The sequence below is a fragment of the Lepus europaeus genome, chromosome 9 (assembly GCF_033115175.1).
Source record: "Lepus europaeus isolate LE1 chromosome 9, mLepTim1.pri, whole genome shotgun sequence".
Classification (NCBI taxonomy): Eukaryota; Metazoa; Chordata; class Mammalia; order Lagomorpha; family Leporidae; genus Lepus; species Lepus europaeus.
In genome coordinates this window covers 17,884,424-17,912,110 of record NC_084835.1, presented here as the reverse complement: position 1 = coordinate 17,912,110, position 27,687 = coordinate 17,884,424, and the positions used below count along the sequence as shown (strand labels likewise).

Sequence of the window (27,687 nt, the reverse complement as noted above, 5' to 3'; positions counted from 1 at the left end):
TTTCTTGATTTAAAAATAATTGTGGAGTATCCTAGACTCAAGGTATATCTCAATCTGCATTTGAGAAGTCACATTAAAATGGCAATGTTTACATGACAACCCAACCCCACAGAGCAACAGCACAGCATGACAATAAAGAGGAACACAAATCTTTCTTTTTACCAAATCACTTCCAAGCCACAGTGCAGAAACAACAATGAAATCTTGACACAGGATACAACAGGGAGCATGCTCTCAACTTTCAATTTCGCAAGGCTCTGTCCACTGGCCCCAGACTAAGCTACCACTTGGGTAATAGCCGGGGGCTAAGGGCTTGATTTCCAGTCTTACATTGACAGATTCAGGATGGAACTTAATCCAGCTGCTGCAGCACCTGAACGTGGCGGCTGAGCAGGTGACGGATTAGCTTGTGGGTGTAGAGCCCTAGGACAGAATCATGGTGGCTTAATCGGGAAAGGCCACAGAGCGGGAAGGTGATGGGGGGTGCGGTTGCTTGGTACACCGTGTCATCTTCCCTCTACACACACGTGCCACGCACTGCCCTCATCAGATATCCAAGAGGTCACCTGATCTTGAATGTTGAGCCTCCGCGGCGTGAGGACAAGTACACCCTTTCCCTTGTAAGTTATCTTCTCTCAGGCCTTCAAGTTACAGCGATGAGCAGATGACTAACAATTCTCTCTTAAAAAGAGGCGGCTGAGCAGCCGCCAGAGGGAGGACCCTTTCGCTGCTGTGCAGATGGATCATATACTCCCCAGGGCTTTGCCCTTCTGGAATCGTCCATGGAATTCATGAACATACATACCATAAAAACAAATACTACTGGGGCCAGTGCCGTGGTGCAGTAGGTTAATCCTCCGCCTGCGGCGCCAGCATCCCATATGGATGCCAGTTCTAGTCCTGGCAGCCCCTCTTCCAATCCAGCTCCCTGCTATGGCCTGGGAAAGCACAAGAGGGCCCAAGTCCTTGGGCCCCTGCACCTGTGTCAGAGACCAGACGGAGCTCCTGGCTCCTGGTTCCGGACTGGCACAGCTCCAGCCATTGTGGCCATTTGGGGAGTGAACCAACAGACGGAAGCCCTTTCTCTCTGTCTCTCCCTCCTACTGTCTATAACTCTTATCTCTCAAATAAATATTAAAAAAAATACTGCTACTGTAATCAAGCTCCTCTCACCAGCGACTTCCATCATAAAACCGCATCATGCAATATTTATTTCAGGTCTAGGGATTATAGCTCTGTACAATATCATCAAACTACAACATTTAACGCAGTCATACTGATTTCTTCAAGACATTTAGCCACACTAAAGTTCACGGGAGGATAAGTCCTAAAACCAGAGACCTATTGAGCTCTTCTTGAAAATGCAAACTTCTAAGTTTAGCATTTTTGTTTCTTTGCTAAAAAAGTGGACTCCCATTTTGTGTGTCTGTGCACACATGTGTGTATGTGTGTGTGTGCGTGCATGCACATATTAGCAACTACTAATGATCCTCAGTGTCGTGTCTCAGATGAAATGTCTGTTTTAGGATAACTAAAGACAGTCCTGGGCCATTTAAGCCCAAGAATAACAAAGCATGTGACATGTGTAAATAAAACTTGCATCATGTACCCCTCATTTCATTTGCCCTTTAAGTTACTGATACCCAAGATGACACTCTGTTTACAATTTAACATTTTCTATTTTAAGAGATATCGACAGTGAGATATTAGATAGGCAGCTGGGCCAGTGCTGTAGCGCAGTAGGTTAATCCTCGCCTGTGGCACCGGCATTCCATAGGGGCGCCAGTGCTAGTCCTGGCTGCTCCTCCTCCGATCCCGCTCTCTGCTATGGCCTGGGAAAACAGAAGATGGCCCACGTGCTTGGGCCCTGCACCTGCGCTGCAGACCTGGCTCCTGGCTCCTGGCTTCTGACTGCTCAGCCCCTGTCGTAAGTCATAGCTACTCATTGGGCAGCAACGGTAAACAGCAGGCCAATGCTGTCAGGAAGCTGGGTGGGGTACGACTTCTTCCACCAGCGAGCTCTTGCCTCATGGCTTCAATTAGATAGTAATTAGAGGACTCCCTGTGTCTGAGACCACACTCGACATTCTGATATTTCTTACACCTTTTAAGACCTTTTAGCAGCTTGTACTGTTCAGAAGAGTGGCCTGTCCCAAAGATGATGGATGGTAAGGACTACTAAACTTGAACCTTGCAATGGGCTATTTACTGGACTACAAGGCCAATGGTTCAAATTCATTCAACAGATGCAACGTGGGTGCTCCTGGCTTTGGCTCAGCTCTGGCTGTTGTGGCCATTTGGGGAGTGAACCAGCAGATGCAAGATCTTTCTCTGTCTCCCTCTCATTGTCTATTACTCTACCTTTCAAATTAAAAAAAAAAAAAGAAAGAAAGAAATGCAGCTTTAAACTATGAATAACGATGCTCAAATTTTCTTCATTTCACAGAAAAAGCAACAATCTCAGAACTTGCGGAAAAGCCCATTTCTAATCAATGATGATGAATCTGTTTATAGTGTTATTTTTGTAGACGAGTGATTTTTCTATTTTATCTTTATTTTACTGGTGAAAGCAAAACATTTGAAAACAGTACTGTTCTTTTTTTAAACACTCAACTAGAACGTTTACTCTGTATTTTAATATTAATCATCATTCCCTCCATTTCAGTAGACACAGCAACGAACAGCACAGTAGTTAACAGTGACCACCCAGACTGCAAGTCCCCTCCTCTCAGCACCCAGTCATGTTAGACTCACGGGAAAAGGCACACCTAGGACATGACAGCTACTTCCACTGCTCGCAGAGCAGGTCCTTTAGAGAAACTCGTTTGGAGAACACCTGATAAAAGTAGACAGAACACTGTGATGGCTTCTTCACAAAATGCAATGGCTGAAATAATATTAAGGAATTCCCAAGGGCACATCAGATTGGTAAAAATCTAAAAGGATGACAAGAGGCTATTGACAAGACCGTGGAGAAATGAACTCTTGTGGATGTCGCTCATGGAAAAGACAAATCTACTCCGCTGTGTACAGCGCCCTGGCAGAATCTTACAGAAGTAGATGTGCACCTGCCCTCTGATCCAGCAATCACCCTTCCGGGGATATACCCTGAAGACACAGCTCCACAGGAAGCTGCATGTGAACAAGGTCACTCTTTGTAACTGCAAAATATCAGCAACGACTTAAAGGCCCAAGCACAGGACAATGGTTGATCAGCCTGCGACCTTTATGCAAAGAGGAGTACTACACTGCCTTAATAAAGGGTGAGGAAGACCTCCAGAGACCGAGGTGGAGTCACATCCAGCATTCATGACTGCAAGAAAAAACAAACTGCAAAAGAGCACATACAGCTCACTTGGCTAATCCTCAGCCTGTGGCGCCAGCACCCCAGGTTCTAGTCCCAGTTGGGGCGCCGGTTCTGTCCTGGTTGCTCCTCTCCCAGTCCAGCTCTCTGCTGCAGCCCGGGAAGGCAGTGGAGGATGGCCCAAGTGCTTGGGCCCTGCACCCGCATGGGAGACCAGGAGGAAGCACCTGGCTCCTGGCTTCGGATCGGCGCAGCACGCTGGCCGTAGTGGCCATTTGGGGGGTGAACCAACGGAAAGGAAGACCTTTCTCTCTGTCTGTCTGGCTCTGTCAAAAAAATAAATAAATAAAATAAAAAAGCACATACAGTACTTGACCTTTTACATAAGTAAAAGGGGAAATTTTTTAAGTATTCCTGTTAAAAAAAAATTGGAAGGATAAACCAAAAAGCAACCTAACTGGTTGCCTATAAGCATAAGGAGGGTATGAGGGAGTGGTGGCAGAGTAGAATGGATATCAGAATTTATCTTTTTGGATAGCTGTGGTTTTTGTGGAAATTTAACTGCTCTAAATATTCAAAAAAAAATCAAAATCAGTAATGACAGGAGGGATAAAAAGAAAACCTAAAATTGAAGTCAACTGTATTTCAAATGAAATTAGAATCACACTAAAAGAGAGGTGAATACAAGTGCCAATGAAACACACCCCACCGCTGCCTGGTGGGGAAGGGGAAGGGAATTCTGCAACCTGGCTTAGCTACACAGAAAGGCCTAGAAGTGAAGACACCCCAGGAGAGAGGAGCACAACAAGCGTCCTGGTCTTGGTCTCGAATACTAGTTCCCGCCAACTGAAACCAAGGCTCTCAGACAAATGACTATTTCCAGAACCAACCAAGAGTAGCCAACAACTAAGCAGCAAGATCTTGCAGTACCAACAACGAAGGGTATGTCTCAAGGACACAGAATTCAATCTGTAAGGGTTGGCACTGCCCACATACAGCAAAGCTGAGCATCAAAACAAGTAAGCACAGTAGTGAAGCCATTGATACAAACAGGAATCTATGGTAGACAGAATCCTCTCCCCAGCCTCCGGCTCCATGTCCATGCCCGATGCCCAACGCCTGCTGATGTGTTCTTTTACACGGCAGAAGGGACTTTGCATATGTAATTAGGTTAAGGGCCTTGAGAGGGGTGGGACCCATATAATAAGGGTCCCTGGAAGAGAGCAGCTGGAGGGCCAGTGTCCAGGAAGTAAGGTCAGAGAAATCTGAAGGTGCTACTGATGGTTATGAAGCTCAAAGAATGGAGCATGAGCCAAATGCAGGTGTGCTCCTGCAGGCTCCGCCCTCAGAGGCTCCAGACGGAGCACAGCTTGGCTGACACCTTGAACTTAGCCCCAAAGACCCCGATTACAGAAAAACAAGATAGCACATTTGTATACGTAAATATATACCATAATACATATTTTAAGACAATAGATGTCTATTACCCTGTAAGAAATATAATACTGATATATCCTTGCAGTGTGTGTCTGTGAGAAGGCTTACATTTACCAAACTCTAAAAACTTTCCTTGTATATATGTAAACTTTCTAATTCAAATATAAGGTACAAACATAAAGGGATACTGATCCTAAGTACACAAATGCAATTAATTCTCACAACGGGCACACAGCCACACAAGTAGCATTCAGATGAAGGAACAAGTTAATACAAGGCCATATTAACCACCTCACTGGTTACCATCCAAGAGTAGCCATAGCCCTCACTGGTAATAGAGAAACTTCGGCTGGTTTTAAAACTGCATGCAGATGGGGTCATGGTATTTTGTACTTGTTAACCTTAGTTAAGTATTAAACCTCTGAGATCCATCCATGTTGTTTTAAGACTAACTGCAGGGGCCGACGCTATGGCGCTGTTAACACCCTGGACTGAAGCGCCGGCATCCCACATGGGCGCCAGTTTGAGTCCTGGCTGCTCCTTTTCCGATCCAGCTCTCTGCTGTGGCCTGGGAGAGCAGCGGAAGATGGCCCAAGTCCTTGGGCCCCTGCACCCACGTGGGAGACCTGGAAGGAGCTCCTGGCTTCTGGCTTTGGACATGCACAGCTCCAGCCATTTCAGCCGTCTGGGGAGTGAACCAGCAGATGGAAGCCCTGTCTCTCTGTCTCTACCTCTCTCTGTAACTCTGTCTTTCAAATAAATAAAATAAATCTTAAAAAAAAAAAACCACACACAAGAGTAACTACAGCCCCTCTTCTTTGCTATATGGTGTTCTGTTCAATGATGGCATCACCATGTATTTATCCATCAACTGCTGATGAGAGTTAGGATGGCTTCCAGGAGGAAGCAAGGAGCATTCTCAGTGTGTATTTTGGGGCACAACCACATTTCTATGGAATATATATTTAGAAGTGAAACTGCGGAGTCCTGAGAATCATGATAGTGTGGACATGTGGCTCAGCCTCCCTGGCCACTGCCAGGCAGTCTTCTAGAACTCGTGTCCGATTTACACTCCCACTAGGAGTTCCTGAGAGCTCCACGTGCTACACAGCCGCACCAGCACTTAGTATTCACACCAGTGTTAGGCTGAATTAAAGCCAGATTACTCAATATTAGCCTCTGGGATTTAGTTTTACATTTTACATAAAGGACGGAGTTTCATTTTAAAATGTTACGGTTTAGCTTATTTTTTTCAAGTTAAAGAAATGACAGTAAATTGTAGGCACATTACGTGTTTTACTGCCTGAAATTTCCAATAAAGAAATCACCTTAATGTCTCCCTTCGCTATTAATAGTGCTTTTTGAAACTACATGAATGGGAACAAATTCTCTGGACCCAATCATTGTGGTTTTCTGTCTGCTATGTAGGCCAGACTGGCAAATTCTGGCTCTGAAGTATTAAATGGTCTAAAAACTCTGGGAAGAATCTGAGTTAAGCGCTTGTGCTTAGCAAGAATTAAATGCATTTAGCCACTTCCATAGAATAAAGTATTGATCAGGAGCCTTGAATGTGGAGTGTGCTACATTTCTAACAATGCTATGCTCCCCAGGGGCCTGGATCTCCACCTTCATGTATTCTAGTCATGCTCAAGAAGAAGTAATTAGAAGATTTCCCATGAGTTGTAGACTGAAAAATATTTTTATCAAGCTAGTAGGTTGCAATGATACATTCTCTATCATAATCGAGCTATAGTCCAGTAATTAGTACACTTGTGTTTCATGATTAGAAAACAAACTAATTAAGTTTCCATTTAAACGCGATATAGATAATTGTAAACACTGGATCTTAATAAATTAGCCATGAGGTTATTGTTCATTAGGCAAAAGAATCAATAAGCAACATCCCAGCAAGTAATATCTCAATTGAAGGCTTAGAATTCATTGCCACGGAGACGACCGTGAGAAACAGGACCTGTAGTTATGTTGGGGGTGGTTACTTGGGCTGACTCTTGCTGGACACATCAGAACTGCTGCATAAAATACAAACAGCCACAACAATAGAAATATTTATGCCCTGAAAACACAGCAGGGGAGCTTGCAGACCAACCTCTCAACTCAAGTGTTAAGCAGAGAGCTGGGGCGATCAGACAGAGGGTCTGATTGTTGCCAAGAGGCATTTGCGGTGGATGCAAACCCAAGAGCTCCAAGACAGACACTGGGCCCAGCACCATCCACCATATGCAGTTTTATGAGTCTCTTCCTACTGAGCAGGGTACCTGCAGACAGAGGACTGCACTCTCACAGGAAAGAAAAACAGACCTGGGCTTCAGTCCTTCCACACATATGTGCATGTTGAAAACCCAGAAGACAGGAGCCAGCGTTGTGGCACAGCTCTTTAAGCTGCCACTTACAACACCGGCATCCCGTGTCAGAATGAGAAGCCGAGCCCTGCTCCACTTCCCATCCATCTCCCTGCTAATGCACCTAGGAGAGCAGCAGAAGACAAGCCAAGTACTGGGGCCTGTGCCACCCATGTGGGAGACCTGGACAGAGCTCCTGCTTCCTGGCTGCAGCCTGGCCTGCCCTGCTGTTCCAAGTATTCGGGAAGTAAACCAGCAGACAGAACCATCTCCATCCCTCCTCTCTCAGTTCACCTCCCTGGGTCACTCTGCCTTTCGAGTAAATAAACGAATAATTTTCTTAAAAAAATGAGATGCCTGCCCTGGCATCAGGTCTGTATTCCCAGGGATCTGAACGCTGGGTAAAGATGACCTCGGTCTGAAGCACCGGTCCCATCTGGCAGAGCCCTCAGCTGCTTGGCAAGTGTTCCTTGCAGCAAGAAGGAGCACAATCACCCATAGTGGATTTGAGGAACTGCTCACAGTGCATTTCAAGGACAATGACAGCCAAAAGTCAACAACCATCAGACCTCCATGAACGAGATGACCTGGGCATATGCAAACAAGATGTAACCAACACCAAAAGCAATTTTAAAACACTTTTGCAGTCTTCTCATATTAGAATTATCAGTCCTACTGCACAATAACCATTTTACAAATGTGAATGAGTAAATCACACAGTGAAAAATATCCACAAGATCTATAAAAAGCCATATAGATTAAAAATAAAAACATAAGCAGAATTTCCAGCAACGGAACTTCCACAAATGAAAAATAGCAAACACATGCAACGACTGTATCTGACAGTCAAATGGACACAATAGATGACAGAAACAGAACGAATGAAATGATTCAAATAAGCAGAGAAATGGAATATACAGAAAGCTGATAAGAAACACAGAGTTTAACATACATGTGATCTAAACTGCTGAAGGAGATAAAGGGCACTGAAAAACCAGTGGGAAAGTGAAATTTAAAGATAAATTCAGGGGACAGGTGTTGTGGTGCAGCATGTTAATCCACTGCTGGCAATGTCTACAGCCACTAACAGAGAGCCAGTTCCAGTTCCAGCTAATGCAGTTCTGAGTTTGGACACCCACGTGAGAGACGCGGATGGAATTTGTGGCTCTTGGATGCTGTGGGCTTTTGGGGAGTCAAGAGTGAAATAGTAGATGGAATGTCTGTGTATGTGTGTATGTGTGTGTGTGTGTGTCCATACTACTCTTTGAAATAAATAAATATTTTCATAGGACTGCCTATCTACATAGAAAAAAGATTTAAATCTACTTCCTTTTTAAAAAAGGATAGATTCCCTGGCCCAATCCAGTACATATCTCTGGATATCTGCTGAAGGAACAGGCATTTCATTAAGACATAGAGGTACATTTCAAAGAACAATGTATTCAGAGGAGACATCAACAAGTGTTTACCCAGATGCAAAACAACAAATGTAGAGACACAAGAATCATGAACACAAAAAACAATATGATCCCCAAAAGAAACACAACAACTGTTTAATATTAGACTGCAAAGACTAGGAGATTGACAAATGCCTGAAAAGGAATTCAAAAGGATGATCATAATATTCCTCACAAGCACAGAGAAGCAAATGCATGAGTTACAAAATCTGTGCATGACATGGCTAAGAAATTCCGCCAGGAGGCAGAGATAGTAACGAAAAATCAAATTGGAATGTTAGAAATGAAGAATTCAATAGGTCAGGTAAGAAGGTGCAGTGAAAAGCCTTAACCACAGACTCAGGGAGGCAGAACAAAGAATACTTGAGCTAAAAGACAAATTTTGGAAATATCCCAAAGAAAAACAATTTTAAATGAAGAAAAATTAGAAAAATCAAAAACAGTGTTCGAGATCCATGGGATACCATCCAACTACCAAAGCAATGTGTCTTAGGAGTTCCTGAAGGAATGAGAGAAACAGAATGGCTTAGAAGACTTATTCAGTGAAATAATAGCAAAGAATTTCCCTAATTTGGCAAAAGTATGGACATCCGGGTATAGGAAGTGCAGAGAACACCTGATAGGATCAAAAAAGATCTTCACCACAACACATTATATAATTCAACTTTCAAAGAGAAAACATCCTAAAATGTTCAAGAGAGAAATGCCAAATTACCTTTAAAAAGGAACTCTAATTAGATTGACAGATTTCTCATCAGAAACCTTACAGGCTAGGTGAAGAATGGAGACACACAGACCAAGTCCTGAAAGAAAATCACTGCCAACCAGAATACTGTGCCCAGTGAAGCTCTCATTGATAAATGAAGGTGAAAGAAAGACCCTCCAAAACAAACAGAAACTGAAACAATTTGTCACTGTTTGGCCAGATTTAAAAGATAACTGAGGACAAAGATAGCATCTTGAAGGAATGTAAAGGCAGAAAATTTCCCAGTAAAAGAAATAAAAAACCAAAAAATAAGAATATTTGTGGGAAAAAAGGCAGGACTACGTCATTACTTATCAATGATAACTTTGAATGTAAATGGTCTAAATTCTCCACTTAAAAGATGCAGACTAGCTGAATGGATTAAAAACAAGACCCATCTATTTGCTGCCTACAAGAAACACCTTACCACCAAAGATACACCGACTCAAAGTGAAAGGATGGAGGGAGATATTCCATGCAAACAGAAATAAAAAAATGAGCTGGAGTAGCCATCCAAATATGAGACAAAACAGACTTTAAAACAAAAACTGGGGGCCAGCAATGTGGCATAGTGGGTAAACTACCACCTGTAGTGCCAGCATCCCATACGAGTGTCGGTTCAAGTCCCAGCTGCTCCACTGTTGATCCAGCTCTCTGCTACGGCCTGGGAAAGCAGTAGAAGATGGTCCAAGTCCTTGGGCCCTCGCACCCATGTGGGAGACGTGGAAGAAGCTCCTGGCTCCTGGCTTTGGATCAGCCCAGCTCCTGCCATTGAAGCCATTTGGAGAGTGAACCATTGGGTCAAAGACATATTTCTCTCTATCTCTCTCTCTCTCTCTGCCTCTCTGTAACTCTGCCTTTCAAATAAATAAATCTTTAAAAAAGACAAAAATTGTTAAAAGAGACAAAGAAAGGCATTATGTAATAAGTTATCAATTTTTACAGGAAGATTTGACTATATAGTAAATGTATATGTGTGCAATGCTAGGGCACCCAGCTATTTAAAGCACATGTTAATGGATCTAAAAAACACAAGCTCTAAAACAATAATGGGGAATTTCAACATATCACTTTCATCAATGGACAGATCAACTAGACAAAAATATCAAAGAAACAACACAGTTAATCTATATTATTGATCAAATGGACCTAATACCTACAGAACATTTCATCCCACAGCTGCAAGTAACATTCAATTCATCAGTGCATAGAACAATGTCTAGGACAGACCACATGCTAGGCCATAAAACAACCCTCAATAAACTCCAAAAAACTGAAATCACACCATGTATCGTTTTTTTAACCACAATGGAATGAAGCTGGAAAGTAACAACCTAAGAAACACTAGAAAACGTGTAAACACATGGAAACTGAACAACAAGCTCCTTTATGAACAGTGGGACACAGAAGAAATCAAGGGGCCTGCCCTGTGGCACAGTGGATATATGCCGGCTGCTCTGCTTCTCATCCAGCTTCTTGCTGATATTCTAGAAAAAGGAGAAGATAGTCCTAGCGCTTGGGCCCCTGCCTCTCACGCTGACAACCTGGATGAAGCTCCTGACTCCTGACTTCCATCTGGTTCAGCCCTGGCCATTGCAGCCATTTGGGAAGTAGAGCAGCATATGCAAAAAAATCAATCAATTAATGAATCAATCAACCTCTCTCTATTCCTCCCTCCCTAAATGTAACTCTGAATTTCAAGTAGTTTTCCTAAACGAAAAAGAAAAATATCCCAAAAACAAATGAACATGACAATACAACATATCAAAACTTAAGGAATACAGCAAGAGCAGTGATAAAAGTTTAAAGTGATTAGTGCCTGTATCAAGAAATTGGAAAAGCATCTAATAAACTATCTAACAATGCATCTCAAGGCTCTAGGAAAAAAACAAGAAAAAAGTAAATTCAAAATTAGGAGCAAAGAAATACAAATTAAAGAAGAAACAAAACAAATTTAGAAAATCTTAAACATCAATGAAGTTAACAGCTGATTGTTTCAAAAAATCAAATTGATAAACCATTGGCCCAATGAACAAAAAGAGGTTGGGGAAGATCCAAATTAATAAAATCAAAATTGAGAAAGAAACCTAACAGATACTACAGAAATAAAAAAGAATCCTCTGGAATTATTACAAACAGCTGTATGCTATTACATACATAGGATTAGCCTACTGAGCCACGGCGCCGGCCCTTCTTACACTATTAAAACAACTGAAAGGAAGGGACTCCTCCCAAACTCCTTCTATGAGACCAGCATCACCTTAATTCCAAAACCAGAAAAAGATTCAACAATGAAAGAGTATAGGCTAGTATTCCTGATGAAAATACATATAAAAAACTTCAACAAAATACTAGCTAATCGAATCCAACAACACATCAGAAAGATCATATACCTGGATCAAGTAGGATTTATCTGTGGGATGCAGGGATGGTTCAACATACACAAATTAACAAATGTGATATTTTATAATGTAAATTATAAATGTAAAATTGATAATGTAATAACATTAACAAATTAAAGAATAAAAACTATATGATTATCTCAACAGATGCAGAGAAAGCATTTGATAAAATACAACATCCTTTCATGATAAAAAAGAAAAAACAGTTTGCTGGTTATAGATGGAACATATAGGGGCCAGCGCTGTAGCATAGTGGGTGAAGCTGCTTCCTGAAGTGCCGGAATTCCATTTGTGCACTGGTTTAAGTCCCAGCTGCTCCACTTCCAATCTCTCTGCCAAAGCTCTCTGCCATGGCCTGGCAAAGCAGTGGAAGATGGCTCAGGTCCTTGGGCCCCTGTACCTACATGAGAGACCCAGAGGAAGCTCCTGGCTTCAGATAGGCGCAGCTCTGCCCGTTGCAGCCATCTGGGGAGTGAACCAGTGAATGGAAGACCTGTCTCTCTCTCCCTCCCTCCCTCCCTCCCTCCCTCTCCGTCTCTCTCTCTCTCTCTCTCTCTCTCTCTCTCTGCCTCTCTGCCTCTCATCTCCCTGAGTGTAACTCTAACTTTCAAATAAGTAAATCTTTTTTTTTTTTTAAAAAAAGGAACATACATCAACACCATCAAGGCAAGATATGACAAATCCACAATCAGCATCATGTTGAATGAGGAAAAGTAGAAGCATTTCTAGTAAGATCCTAAACGAGAGAAAGATTCCCACTCTCACCATTACTATACAATATAGTTCTGAAAGTTTGAGCCAGAGCCATTAGACAAGAAAAAGAAATCAAATGGATACAAGTCGGAAAGGAGGAAGTCAAGTTATCCCTGTTCACAGAGGATATGATCCTACACACAGAGGAACGAAAAGACTCCACTAAAATACTATGCGAACTCAGAAGAGCTTGGCATAGTTGAGGGATATAAAATAAACACAACAATCAATAGAGTTTGTATACACAAACACTGCCATGACTGAGAAAGAACTTTTAAGATCAGTCCCATTCACAATACCTACGAAACATTTAACTAACTTGGAATAAAATCAACCAATGGTGTGAAATCTCTACAATGAAAATCACACAACATTAGCAAACAAAACACAAGACACACACACAAAAAAAGGAAAAATCTTCCACGTTCATGAATTGGAAGATTGAATAACAACAAAATGTTTACACTATCCATGACGTGTTCTTTAGAGTCCTGGGCTAACACGAAAGAAGTCAGACCACCATAAGATCCCCTTTCTAAAGGGATGATACACAGGTGGGGAGGGAGGACCCCAAAGCCTCCAGATGATTCCAGCCCTGGGCATCACCTGACAAACCACACGAACCGCCTTGCTGAGCTCAATGGATCACCAGAAACATGAAACGCAATACAAAATTGATAGTTGTTGAAAAAAAAATAGTATTCCTATCTATAAAACTATATTAAAACTATTTGTGGTATAGGAATGGGGCCACTCAGCTATCAGTGATCAGTAGTCAGAGTAATATCCAAATTCATGACCATGGCCAAGAGCCCGATCTGGTGCTTTCCTGTTCCCGACGCTATCTGCTCACCCTCAACTCCCAAAAGGCTGCTCTACTCCAACCACATCGTGACCCTGCTTCTGGTTTCTGCACTTGCTACTCCCTCTGTCTAGGAAGCTCTCTCCCTGGGCTTACCAGGTCTCTGCCCAAATGTTCCTTAGTGACAACACAATGTCGTCTACAAAAATCACTGCTATATACCTAGATGTTCATCCCTTTTTTCTGAGTGCCACTAATTGTCACCTGATAGTATCATGCATTTCCCTGCATGCTTCTTATGCTCTATCCTAAGCATCTCTGGATTAAACTGTAGGTTTCATAGGGGCACTTCCACCTTTCCTCTGTGCCTAGCATAGTAGTTACAACACAGTAACCAGGGCAATCAACAAATGTTCAATCATCACACACAACGGTAATTCAATGTTAACTCAATGTGAATAAAATAGCCCTGACTTGTGCCTTGGTTTAAACTTTTAAATCAGATCCCAAGAACATTTTAAGGAAAACTCACTGAATTTTATATTTCCCACGGTCCTAGTACTTCCCTTTTTCTTAAATTTATTTGAGGGTCAGAGTTACAGACAGGAAGGGGGGAGGTAGAGAGGGAGAGAGGGAGAGGGAGAGGGAGAAGGGAGGGAGAGGAAGACAGAGAGAGTAGCAGGAAGGGAAGGAGGGAGGGAGGGAGAGGGAAGAGGGGTGTCTTCCATCTGCTGATTCATTTCCCAAATGGCTGCAATGGCCAGAATTGGGCTGATCTAAAGCCAGGAGCTTCTTCATGGTCTCCCACATTGCTTCAGGGGCCCAAGCACCTGGGCCATCTCACACTGCTTTTCCAGGCACATTAGCAGGGAGCTGGATCTCAAGTGGAGCAGCCAGGACACGAACCAGTGCCCACATGGGATGCTGGTGCCACAGGCAGAGGCTTATCCTACCACGCTGCAGTACCAGCTCCATCATCTTCCTCTTAGAACAAAAATAAGACAAAGAACACTGGAAAGTCACAGTCAAAACTATAGCATTTCTAGATCATCTTTAATAAACTTTCTCTAATACAAAAAGCCAAATATATCTAAACAGGCCTTAAAATTTCAGCTACAGGGGTGTACATTCTGCTGGGCAGTCAAGACCTCCATATCCCACAGCAGAGCATCTGGGTTCAACTGTCTGCCTCCTGTTCCCCATTTCAGCTTCCTGCTGATACAGACCTGGGAGGCAGGAAAGGTAACTCAAATAACTGGGTTCCTGTGACCGAATCTGGGAACCTGAATGGAGTTCATGGCTCCACATTTCTGCTGTGGCCCAACCCCTAGCCGTTATGTACATTTGGAGAGCAAGTCAATGGCTGAGGACACTCATGCTCACTCTCTCTCTCTCTCTGTGCCTCTCAAACAAGTCAATATTCAAAATTCAGATACAAGAATTCTTGAAACTTTGATGTAACATCACTGTTGCCCTACCATCACTATCGCTGAAGCATATGTGTGTTAAAGTGTTAATAAAATTTTACTGTTGACCATTTGTGTTTCTTCTTTTGCAAACCACTGAAGAAAATGCTTAATAACATTAGTTATAACACTAACATTCGCAGATAAATGCAAATAAAAATTAATGAATTATCATCTCACTCCAGTTACAATAGCTATTATAAAAAAAAAAAAGCAAACACCAGCAAAGTGTAGAGAAAAGGGAATTCTAACACATTTGTGAGAATGCAAATTAGTAGAGCCATTATAGAGAACAGCATGGAGTCGCTTCAAAAGGCTTAAATTAGATCTACCAGATGACTCAGCTATCCCAGTTTCCCGAATATAGCCAAAGGGAATGAAACCAGCATACGAAAGACGTAACTACACTCCCATGTTTACTGCAGAACTATTCATAATAGGTATCAATCTAGATGCCCAACAATGGGCGAATGAATAAAAAAAAAAAGTTACACACACACACACACACACACGCAAGGAAATACTACTCAACCATTAAAGAATGAAATCCTTCAAATAAATAATTTCCCACAAAACAGAAGGAACTGGATTTCACTGTTAAGTGAAATAAACCAGACATAGCAGGAAAAACACTATGTTTCATGTCATACGTGGAAGTTTGTGTGTGCGTGTGCCTGTGCATGTGTGCGTCATGTCAATAACTCGTGAAAGGGGAAGGAGATCTTGGGGAAGATCTGATAGTGGGTACCCACTGCACACGAGTGAGGGTCATGGATTCTTGTGTTCCACACAGCAGTAGGGCAAGGACAGTCTGTGATAGAAGAAACAGAAGAGCTAATTGTCCAGGATGACTGCTTTATCCTCTGTGCACCTACTGAAAAGTACATGCAACGTACATGGACCTCATCTAAAAATTATTTGCGTTTAATGTATATTTATGTAGTTGAAAGAGGGGAAGGAAGAAGGAGAGTTAGAAGGGGAAATAGAGAAATTTTCTATGTACTGATTCACTCCCCAAATGCCTGCAGCAGCCAGGATGGGACAAGCCCAAGCCAGGAACTCCAACCAGGTCTCCCAGTGGGTGGCAGGAGCCCAAGCATTCGTGCCACCATCTGCTGCCTCCCGGGTTAACTAGCAGGAAGCAGGATCAGAAGCAGAGGTGCAGCCTCATCATTGGCACTCTCGCATGAGATGCGGGTATCTCAAGGGGTGGCTCAACCCACTGCACCACAACATCCACCCCCGAAACTCTAAGAAGACATTTCATAAAGTTTAAATAAGAGCGTAACAATTTAATACAAACAATTTAAAGCTAACTAGAAAAGAAATAAGGATCTCCATAAAGGGACTATGAGAAAACCCTTGAACATGAGACACAGCGTTTGTCATCTCTAAGAATGGGGTGTCACGGTGTTGCTACCTTAACTCTATAACATGTGGTGAGTCAGATATTCTGCCCAGGACTATTCAACAAATGCTCTAATGTTAGCCAGCCACTAAAACTCCAGAATTAAATGGTTTGCACCTGATTTTAATATTTCCTAATTAAGAAAGCAAGATGTAAACTGTCTGGCATTCTAAACCATGCGTTGCACACTGTAAAGCAAACCCAAATCAGAGATAAGCCAATTCCTAGACCTCATGAAAACCAAGGAAAACACTTTTTGACATGAAGGTGCAGCGTCACAAAGGGAGGAGGGTGGGAGCACGGGAGGGGTGGGAGGTGGAGGCGAGAAGAGGCTGGAGAAAACCAACGCGAGCAAAGAGATCCAGATCCGAACCCCACAGTGGCATCTATGTGAATACTGAAGGTGTCCAAAAAGTAATGGTTTCTTTATCTCCCAATTTCCCCCATGCAAATTCTCAATTCAGCTTTTTGATTCATTCCTGTGACAGACACTTCCCATCTCAGGAGAGACTCCTGTCTGAAAGCCTGCCTATTGGTTTAGTCACTGGAAATCTGAAGAACATTTGGAGATCAAAACCTTTGCTAGGGGCCAATGCTGTGGTGCAGCAGGTTAAGCGGCCATCTGAAATGCCAGCATCACATTTAAATGCCAGCTTAAGTCCCAGCTGCTCCACTTCCAATCCAGCTCCCTGCTAATGCGCCTGGGAAAGCAGCAGAGGATGGCCCAAGGGCTTGGGCCCCTGCCACACACGTCTGAGACCCAGATGGGGTTCCAGGCTCCTCCCTTCAGCCTGGTCCAGCCCTGGCAGTTGCAACCTTTTGGAAGTGGATAGAAATCTCTTGCTCTCTCTTCTGCTCCCTGTTTTCTCAATAAATCAATCAGTCTTAAACAAACCAAAAAAAGAAAAAAAAAACTTTTGCTGGATTATGCCCTAAATGCACACATCATTTCCGATCCCAAAGCAGTCACTGGTTCTGGGTTCCTGTGTCAGGGCTGGGGTGGAGGCTGGGGGGACCAGGGAGGGTTCAAGAGTGAAGGCTTGGGGGGCTGGCACTGTGGTGTAGTGGGTTAAGCCGCTGCCTGCAGTGCTGGCATCCCATATGGGCCACTTGCAGTGCTGGCTTCCCATATGGGCACCAGTCCATGTCCTGGCTGCTCTACTTCCGATCCAGCTCTCTGCTATGGCCTGCAAAAGTAGTGGAAGATGGTCCAAGTTCTTGGGCCCCTGCACCCACGTGGGAGACCCAGAAGAAGCTCCTGGCTCCTGGCTTCAGATCAGCTGAGGTCCGGCCATTGTAGCCAATTGGGGAGTGAACCAGCGGATGGAAGACTCCCTCCCCCCCACCTCTCCTTCTCTCTCTGTGTAACACTAACTTTCAAATAAATAAATAAATCTTAAAAAAAGTGAAGGCTGGGACCACAACTCTGCTCCACGGCACTGTCAACAACAGACACCACCCTGCAGAACCTGCCCTTGTCCTGGTCATCCAGCCTTGGTTCCCCTCTTCCTCTCTCCCCTGGCCCCTCTCTCTGTGGCAGGTGGAGGCTTTCTGCAAAAAAAAAAAAAAAAGGAAAGCAAGGAAGACCCCCTTCTCTCCTCTGAGGTCGGCCTTCAGCTTTCCTAAGGATCGCCCCACGGCAGAGGTTCTCAAGTGGGGCACCTTTGCCACTCACCGTACACAAACCAGCGTGGAGAGACATTTTCAGTGGTCACACCTGAGGGGAGACAGAGGGGGCGCTACCAGCATCTGGTGGGTGGAGGACGGGAACTGGTCTAACATCCTCCAGGGCACAGGACGCCCGTGCCACCAAGAACTGTTCGTTTCCATGTGTCACGGCTGAGAAGCCAGCCCTACGGCTCTGTGCTGTGGGTTACACAATCAATAATCAGGCAAGAAGTAGGACGGAAGTAGGGCCGGGAAGGACACTGATGCACAAAGTCCCGCGAAAGTCAATCAAGAGGGACACAGCAGGTGTCCTGGGTTCACCCTGCCAGAGGGGGGCAGCAGAAGGGGGCAGCACTTGTGCGCGGTTATTTCACACCAAGAACACGTAGGAGCCCAGCATACATGTGTATACTCCAGGTCTTTCTAGAGAGAGGATTACCCGGTAAATGAATAAGAGCTATGAAGGAAAGCAGCCAGAACTGACCGTAGAGCGATAGCCTTTCAATAAAAGGGGATACTGTATTATTGCTTCAAAAGCCGACAACGTGATCTTGATAAATTCTTCCGATGCCGTCAGTCCTAGAAATACAGTTAAGGTCAGAGGTGTTTATTAAGCACGGTATCAATGTGCCTCAAGCAAAGACAAAAGGTCCCATGGTCTACTCACCAATGGCTCCGTCTATATTTGTTTCTCCTGAGTCTACCGATGTAATATGACCCTGGAAAAAAAAAGTACTATTTTTAATAAATAGAACTGTCAAAATAACTCAAATCTTAAGTAATATTTTACCCCAATGTACACTTATCATTCTTCATAAAATAATTCATAGAAGGCATTATATACCCCATATAAATACTATAACCTGTTTTTACACATGGCTATATTAAATACTATACATAAATTATAAATTATGACAGTTTAAAAATGTACAAAACGCTACCAATGGGATTTAATGTTGGAATAAACAATAGTGACACGAGCACATACAGAATTGAGAGTGATCCAGTTGATGCGTGACCATATCCAATAACAAGCCACGCCCGCTGTCTCACAACCTTGCACGTCAGTGAGAACAGCACCTGAGCAGAACAAAGCGTCATCTCAGAGGAACGTCAAGGCTTGGCCAACCTGACCTCAAACTGACTCGAGACGCAGGTTAGAGCCCGAAGCCTGTCCTCCGATTTCACCCGTTTTTCAGTTCCTCTCGGAAACTTCCTTCCCCCAGCTCTTGGGCCCCCACGCTCCGTGCCGATGCCCGATTGCAGGGTGACCCCAATGCTGTCTGACAGGCAGCCTGAGCCACTGTGCAGTGAGCTCTCTGCAGACCTCGGATCCTAGGTCAGGTGCTCCACGAACGTGATCTCAGTGTGAAGCCCACGGCCACGGCTGGAACGGGCTGAGCACTCGCGGTTCTGATGTGCAGGCTCACAGCAACAGAGTTCTAGTCCTTGGCCCCCAAGGTGCTCTACATAAAATATTTTCTATTTAACAAATAGCAAATAAAACACAAGATGACCCTGGACTAAAGAAGAACTCAGTGTAAGCAATTAGCCCAGAGTGGAAACTGGTCCACTATTGTGTGCCAAGGGTTCTTCCTAAACATAAAAGAACATATGTAATATACATAGAAAACTTATGCTTGCATTTTCAGTTAAAATACAGAAAACCCTGAGATCTACCATTCAAGAAACCAACACACTCCCAGTTCAATCTCCCTGTCTCCCCTGCCTTTCTCTCCCTGAGACACAACAACCTTCATGACTATAATTTCCTTCGTATTTTAAAAATACCTTTCCACATATATATGTGCTTCCAAACAGGATGTCGTTTGGATGTGTTGTAACTTAATTGTAATTGTATGAAACCATATGCAGTTGAAACAAATAAGATAGTACACAGCCTTTAAGATGTTTTAAAAAAGAAGTTAAGATACAATGTGAAATTAGGAAGGCGGAATATTCATCTGTCTATACTACACATAGGCAAAGTGGTCTCAATTACACGTATCCACTGATATCATACATACATTAAACACACGACTTACATAAACAAATGCAGATGTATGAATAGAAAACATTAGTAAGGACACAATACGCTGACAATGGTTGTCTCAGAGGGGAAGTCACAGATGATTTTCTTTCCTCAAATTTATAATTTTCCACATTTTCTTTAACAAGCATGCACTTTAATAAGCACAAATTACCTTTAAAATAAAAAGTTTAAAAGACTTGTGTTTTCTGTCCAGCTTAAAAAATGCAAGCACTCTCAAAGTAAAAAAAACCAAATTACTGGATATTGTAAATTTTCAATTTGTAAATAAGAGGGGGGAAAGACCAAACAATAAAGAATAGAGTTAATAAAAGAAGGGGGTATTGTATATTTTTTATGAAAATTCGGTTGAAAATGTATCTTCATAAAATTCCCAAACAGGCAGGTACCTTCTGATAAATTTCAGGTTGAATTTTTAAAAAGTCAGAGGAAAATATGTCTTAAGCCTTAAATCTACATCGAAGTCTGTGGGTTAATACAAAGGCAGGCACAGAGCAGTGTGGCTGCTCGGGTACCAATTGTGCTGAAAAAATACGTAGCTGATACACAAACCCTGGGAACACGAACCATCATTTCTGAGGAAGAATCTGCCGGAGAAGCGGAGCAGCTCACTGTGGACCTGAGACAGCAGGTGGACGTCCGTCCCTTGTGTATCTCTGCTTTCTCTGCGCCTGGGATTTCATAACCGCCCGCATGTACTACCTTTTTGTTGTATTCAATGTCCTTAAGGGTCCTCTAGATGAAGAGCTTACGACTTTTTTTTGACAGGCAGAGTTAGACAGTGAGAGAGAGAGACAGAAAGAAAAGTCTTCCTTCCATTGGTTCACCCTCCAAATGGTTGCTACAGCCGGCGCTCTGCACCGATCCGAAGCCAGGAGCCAGGTGCTTCTCCTGGTCTCCCACATGCGTGCAGGGCCCAAGCACTTGGGCCATCCTCCACTGTACTCCTGGGCCACAGCAGAGAGCTGGACTGGAAGAGGAGAAACAGGGACAGAATGCTGCGCCCCAACTGGGACTAGAACCCAGAATGCCAGTGCCGCAGGAGGATTAGCCACCGTGATGGCCTTCTTCTAACTTTCTTGCTTCCTTACACTCCCCCTATTAAATTAAAAAAAAATAATCCCCACTGCATACTTCATCGATTTCCTATATTGAATGTTCATGGCCATATTTCTTCTTCATTCTTAGTGTAATGGAAGTAGTGAGGGAAGAGTGATGACAGGGTGGCAATGTTTAGCGATTCAAGGCGAGAGCAGAAGGGAACATGAGTGGCCACCTCGATGAGCATGAAGGTGTGCCTATCAGGACAGCCGAGGGACATGCCCAGTGCGCAGAGGGCCCCTTGACACGAGCAATCAAGAACTTAAAATGAGACCAGTGACTTGCAGTGTGTGTTTTACTCTAACCATACTTAACCAATCAAAGCAGAGTAGGGTAGGTAGGGAATTTTATTTAACCAGCATGAGGTTGTCCTAGAGAGAGAGAGCAAAGGGAGTTATGGATATCCGCAAGGCCGTGACGGATACTAAACCAGGCCATCTACACCCAGTAAAAAGAAAAATAAAGGACCGAGCCACGGAGGGCACGGTGATGAGTGGAACGCTGAGGAGAACGATTCGCGTCTCAGTGGGGCTGCAGGGCTACTGGAGTTGGGGAGAGGAGGAAGTGAGTTGAAAGTCAGGGTGATGGTCAGACAAGGGGAGGCTGACCACAAAGCCAGGCGCCTGACCTCAGGGGCAGGCAGGCGATGGGCAGACAGACGGACCCACGGGGAGAGAGGCAGCAGAGGAGCCGAGAGGCTGAGTGGCAGGAAGAGTCCTTCCGAGCGGGTAGCGAACTCTGTACAGTCACGACAGGAACAGCGTGCAGACTACAGTGAGTTCTGAAAACATTTTAAGGAAAGAAGGACGATGGCCCAGAATCCAAAGACGACCACATCACAGGCTACCTCCTGACGGCACCATCTTCAACGCTGGCGGTTTTCGCAGCAGAGATAAGACAATGGACCCCTAGCTCAGGGTCTAGGAGTGGAGGGCGGGAAACAGCACCACCTAGAGGCAGGGGACACAGCTACACCTTGAGGGTATGCCTGTGCTCCTCAGAATCATTCAATATTTCCTCCAAGAACATAAGAATAACTCCTATAGCAACCGTGGGAGATCAACTCAGGATCTGTTTTTTTTAAAATCTCCTAACAAGAGCAGTGATGTGCCGTTGAGTAAATATGTAGCATCCTGTTTTTAAAGATAGGCACGCACTACGTCTGTTTTATCTACAACTGAAGCCAAAAATCTCTCAGCAACGTGGTATTCACCAAAACTAAAAATCTGTCGAGGGCAGGAAGTGTGTCTCTACATAATTTTTGTAGAAAACTATAACCACTGACCGTTGTCCATTTATAAACCAATGAGGCCAGAACCTAGGAACAAACACAGCAAAGTCCTCTTCCTGAGCTCCTTGGTGAAGACCATTTTCTTTCTTTTTTTTTTTTTTTTTTTTTTTTTGACAGGCAGAGTGGACAGTGAGAGAGAGAGACAGAGAGAAAGGTCTTCCTTCCATTGGTTCACCCCCCAAATGGCCGCTACGGCTGGCACGTTACACCTATCCGAAGCCAGGAGCCAGGTACTTCTCCTGGTCTCCCATGCGGGTGCAGGGCCCAAGCACTTGGGCCATCCTCCACTGCCTTCCTGGGCCACAGCAGAGAGCTGGACTGGAAGAGGAGCAGCCGGGACAGAATACGGCGCCCTGACCGGGACTAGAACCCAGGGTGCCAGCGCCGCATATGGAGGATTAACCTATTGAGCCGCGGCACCAGCCGGTGAAGACCATTTTCAAAGAAAGATAATGATACCCACAGCAAGTCCCCTAATGCATTACTTCCCGGTTCCCAGTCCGTTCAAGGCGAGCCAGAAGCAGCCGGTGTTCACTGGACAATTTCCTCACCAGACTTTGCCCCCAGAGACTTCACTGCTTAAAACCTGCACAGGGGAGTGTGAGGGAAGGCTGCTTCTGCCACAGGGAGTACAGACAGCAATTAGCTCTTTCACCTGTAGCCTTTGAACACCTGATAATGGCTTACAAGTACCCTGCAAAATTATTTCCAAACTTCATCTCTTAAACCTGCAAAACTTCATTTACTTGGAGAAAAACATTTAAAAAAAGAAAAAGAAAAAACTAATTCCTATATTCATGCTTCCAATGTGAAGATCCTGAATTCTTCTACCAAAACAAATTCTATGAAGAGGTATCCATGAAAACTGAAGCCAACAGGAGCCCCAGTTCCAATGCCTCCCCAAGCTGCTCTATAAAGACCCTCCTTCGGAGTAATAATCACGCCAGCCCCTGCCTGAAGACTCCACAGCCACGCCAAGACATGCCAGGAGCCCACAAGAACCGGTTTAGCAAAGCCCAGGAAGTTCATGGCCACAGCATGGTGCTACTGGATATAGCTACTCAAAGAGGACTAAGGTGGAATACTCAAATTAAGGTGTGCTTTTTAAAAAATATATATATATAAAAGGACAACAAATGCCTTAATACCATAGCTACTCTACCAGAAACTCTTTGGTGGATATTAAGACCTACAGTTGTCTCCAGCCGCACCTGTAAGGCTTTGAAAACACACTGCTGAGTGCCTAAGTGTGCGTGGACTGCTTCCTGATGTCACAGAGTGCTGGGCTCTGCTAACTGGGCTAGGGGGCATTTACGGCCATGTAGCAACCACCTAGCCCAAATCAGCCCCCAACTCCAGGACATCTGTGCGGAAGCAAAACCCTCAAATTACTCTAAGGCAGAAAACACAAGAGGCTTTAATATGTTCATCTGCACTGCACATTTCTAAAGGGCTATGGGATGTTGGGTGAGTTAACTGTAGTGCAAGAGGTCAAGAGGGCATTGTAACTTGAATAATACTTCTGGAATCTTCAAGAAAGTTTACGAATTAACTCAGAGAGCCAACAGCCAATCCTCAAAGGTTTACTATAATGTGCATAACAACTTTTTTTTAAAGATTTATTTATTTACTTATTTATTTGAAAGTCAGAGTTACACAGAAGGATAAAGAGAGGGAGAAAGAGAGAGGGAGAGAGAGGGAGAGAGAGGGGAAGAGAGGGGAAGAGAGGGAGAGAGAAGGGGGGAGAGGTGTCTTACATCCACTGGCTCACTCCCCAACTGGCCACAATGGCCGGAGCTGCACCAACCCAAAGCCAGGAGCCAGGAGATTCCTCTGGGTCCTCTACGTGGGTTCAGGGGCCCAAGGACTTGGGCCATCTTCCACTGCTTTCCCAGGCTATAGCAGAGAGCTCGACTGGAAGTGGAGCAGCCAGGACTCGAACCGATGGTCATATTGCCGGGGCTGCAGGTAGCGGCTTTACCCACCACACTACAGCCTGCCCCATTGTAAGTACTTTTGATGGACAAGGAAACCCAGGTCCTGAATTGTAGTCAACACTTCTCTCACTTCACCAGTATTTCAAGGGTGTCATCCACACTGAGCATAAGGAAGAACACACAGGCAAGGTCAACAAACAGAATCAATAAGAGAAACAGTCAAAGAGTGCTAGAACGATCCACAATTACCCTACCAAAACAGCCTGTGCAGAGCCAAACAACCTTCAGTTTATTTGCTAAAAGCCATCTACTTGGGTGAGCTGATACAGGATAAAATGTACTATAGGTTTTTCAATATTAAAACAACTTGTGCATCAGGGTTATTTTCCGGTCCCTGGAGGTGCCCGTATTGAGAAAACCCTGGAGAACACGGAGCACCTGCTAGGACACCCACCGGTGGGAGAAGGCAGCCTGTCTTCAGCGTGCCCTCCTCCCTCATCCCTGAACACAGTGTGGAGAGGAGAGGAGTCGTCCTAAAATGCATATGCAGTTCCAGAAAGACTTGTACATAATTTCATGGAAGAATGTTACGTAATTCATCAACGGCTTTATGTTGGAGCCATTTGGTGGTTCTTAGAAAATTTACAAATGTACCCAGCAGGTATGTGGGGAAAAGTACTACACATGGGGGGGAAAAAAACAACAGCCACAGGAGGAACACAGGATCACACCTATCCCAAACAACCACTGTGCCAAAATATTCCAAAGTGAGCTCTGAGGTGAGCAGAATTACTAATTTCAGGCAACAAAATGTCAAAGCAATGGGATTGCACATACAGAATTACAGCCACACTAGAACGATGCCCATGCTGTATTTAAAAATAAGAAACAACTGAAGAGGAGGGTAAACAAATTTTAATAATGTTCATAATGATGAATGTAATACCAAAATTAAACATTTTCTACAATTCAGATTTTAAATTGCTAGAGTGTTAAGGATTTAAAATTGATCACAGAAGGACCCTTCACAGAACGTGCTATCCAAAACACTGCATCCTATTGGTAACCTCCACTCAACACTTACATGTAAAAACACAACCTATCACCTGTTGATGAACTCTCCAAAAATCCCCATTATCTCTTGGGAGTGACAATTTTTTTCTTAATTCTAAACTAACAATAAAATTGAGATGCCTACTTTATCAAGATCTCTGAAGTATTTTGAGAAATATCAGTTCAAATTTCTATTACTATCACAGTAAGGGCAGAAGTGCTACGTGACAAATGTTTTAGCTTCCCCTTTGCACAGGTCCTCACCATCACTTATATATATGCTAACTATTATCACTGATCAATATGCTAACTATTACAGGCGAGGGGAAAAACCTAGTTCCTAAGCCACAACCTAAACAAGATGACAATTTTGGGGAAGAAAAAACTGAAGTGTAAGGTAGTCCAGTGATTTTTCATTTCCACTTGTGTCATCGAAATTAAATTAAAGGCTAAACTGGGCTTCATTTAGAGAAATGCTATCATAAAAAGAAATCCTGCATATGACTGAAGAACGTAAGCCAAAGTCAATAACCAGCATAATACAGTCTTCGCCTTTTGTTTTCCCCAGTTTTATTATTTTAGATTTTTTTTCCTGACGTCCAATTCTAAAATCCAGCGAAGTGTTTCTGTGGGCTTATTTACCCTATTTGGGACTGCTCCTGAACAAAATACATTATCAGGAGAGAATGTGTTTTTCCTCCAAATGTCAAATTTTATTACCGTCAACAGATAAAAATATAAAAAGGTCACTTCCCTAGGGACAAATAAATACCACTAGGATTTTTAAATTACTTCGTTCTGACACCAAACTCCACACGCAGCAGAGAGCGCCACGTTTTTATTACCAACGTGCAGCATTCGCTGTTACTCACCAGAATAGTGCCGTAAGAGAAAAGGAACTCTTCTGTCACAACCTGAGGTCGAAACACCTGGAAGGACAGAGTTGCCGCAGATTAAACGCTGACAGCCGGGTGCAACCCCCGTTTAGGGAGAGAGAGAAATGGAAACGGTGCAGCTGAGTCGATGCGGCTCAGCCCCAACGTGCAAGAAAGGCAGCGACACTGACACTGTGCTTCCCTGAGACAGGGATACCTGGGAGGTGACGAGGTGCAGCACCACGGGCATCAGGGGCAGGCACATCTTCAGCTGCTTCACTTGAACAGTGGACGGGTGCTTGCGGCCAGAAACGTTAGCCAAGGCGGTAAGGACGTCACCTGGGAAGCACACCGCGGAGGACAGGCGAGGTTACAGACTGCGCAGGCTGAGGCCCCACTGGTCACCGCTCCTCTCCTACTGGGGATTTCTAAGGCAGCTCAGCGCCAAATACAACGAGTTGGTCAAAGCGCTGCCATCTCTACCTGCAGATATTCAAATTACTAACAGACCATCCATCGTGCCTCTGGGAGACAGGATGTGACATTCTGCGTGTGCACTATCAATTAACTCAACCTCTCATCTACAAATTGAAAATAGATTTTATAAATGATTATGGGTAGTAGTTTTAGATATATTTTTATTTTCCAAATTTCAACCCTGAGTACCTATTATTTTCATAAATGATAGAAGTAAGTTGAAATTATAACCCATTGTAGATCACAATTTTTTTAACTGTTATATGATGGAAGTAAAAAACAAAATGCCAGGGCTGGTGCTGTAGAGTAGTGGGTATAAAGCCACCATCTGCAGTGCTGGCATCCCATTTGGGCACCAGGTCAAGAATCAGCTGCCCCATTTCCAATCCATCTCCCTGCTAATGTGCCCAGCAAAGCAGCGGAGGACGGCCCAAGCGCTTGGGCCCCTGCACCCATGTGGGAGAGACAGAGAAGCTCCTGACTCCTAGCCTTGGCCTGGCTCAGCCCTGGCCATTATGGCCATCTGGGGAGTGAACCAGTGGATAGAAGATCTGTCTCTTCTCTTACTGTCACTCTGACTTTCAAATAAATAAATCTTTTAAAAAAATCAATTCCTGAAACTTTTCATTGGATGATAAATCCAACAGTAATAAAACTTGCCGTGTGGATAGCAGAATCTTATTTATCCTCAAGTAAGATACGTCTGGTAACAATGAATTCAGCCCCCAATCACCCCGATTACAGTCAAGAGGTTGGAGACTGTTCTTAAAAACTTTGCAATTGGGAGTAAATTTTGTGATCTGAATGTAGTAAAGTCTTTTCTTCACACTAGAAAGAGGCACAGCCTGGAGGGGAGGTGGGGTAACAGAAGCCAAAGCACGGCTTTTAGAGAGCACGCGTATCGGTGCTCCACAGTGCGGGGGGCGGGGGGGGGGGGGCAACAATGACTCACGGTAACTATGTTTTTATGAATGAACACAGGAGAGGAGCTCAAAGACTCCACACGTGAAATAACGACAAGGAGAGTGAAGCATTCACTACTCTGACTCCATCAGTACACACTCAACTCATTTACTGTAACGTCACACGCTGCCCCATAAA

At 43.9% G+C, this 27,687-nt stretch overlaps 1 protein-coding gene across 5 annotated transcripts in view; it reads right to left on the bottom strand.

The window, feature by feature from the left end:
- ULK4 (unc-51 like kinase 4) overlaps nt 1-27,687 on the bottom strand; it is a 597,001-nt gene that overhangs the window by 368,666 nt on the left and 200,648 nt on the right. For all 5 annotated transcript variants that reach the window (XM_062200117.1, XM_062200120.1, XM_062200121.1 and 2 more), the window contains 4 exons: nt 26,327-26,448; nt 26,107-26,163; nt 18,470-18,521; nt 18,287-18,381 (listed from right to left, as the gene is read on the bottom strand). In XM_062200117.1, the coding sequence (XP_062056101.1) occupies nt 18,287-18,381; nt 18,470-18,521; nt 26,107-26,163; nt 26,327-26,448 (326 nt within the window). The remainder of the gene's footprint in view (nt 1-18,286; nt 18,382-18,469; nt 18,522-26,106; nt 26,164-26,326; nt 26,449-27,687) is intronic.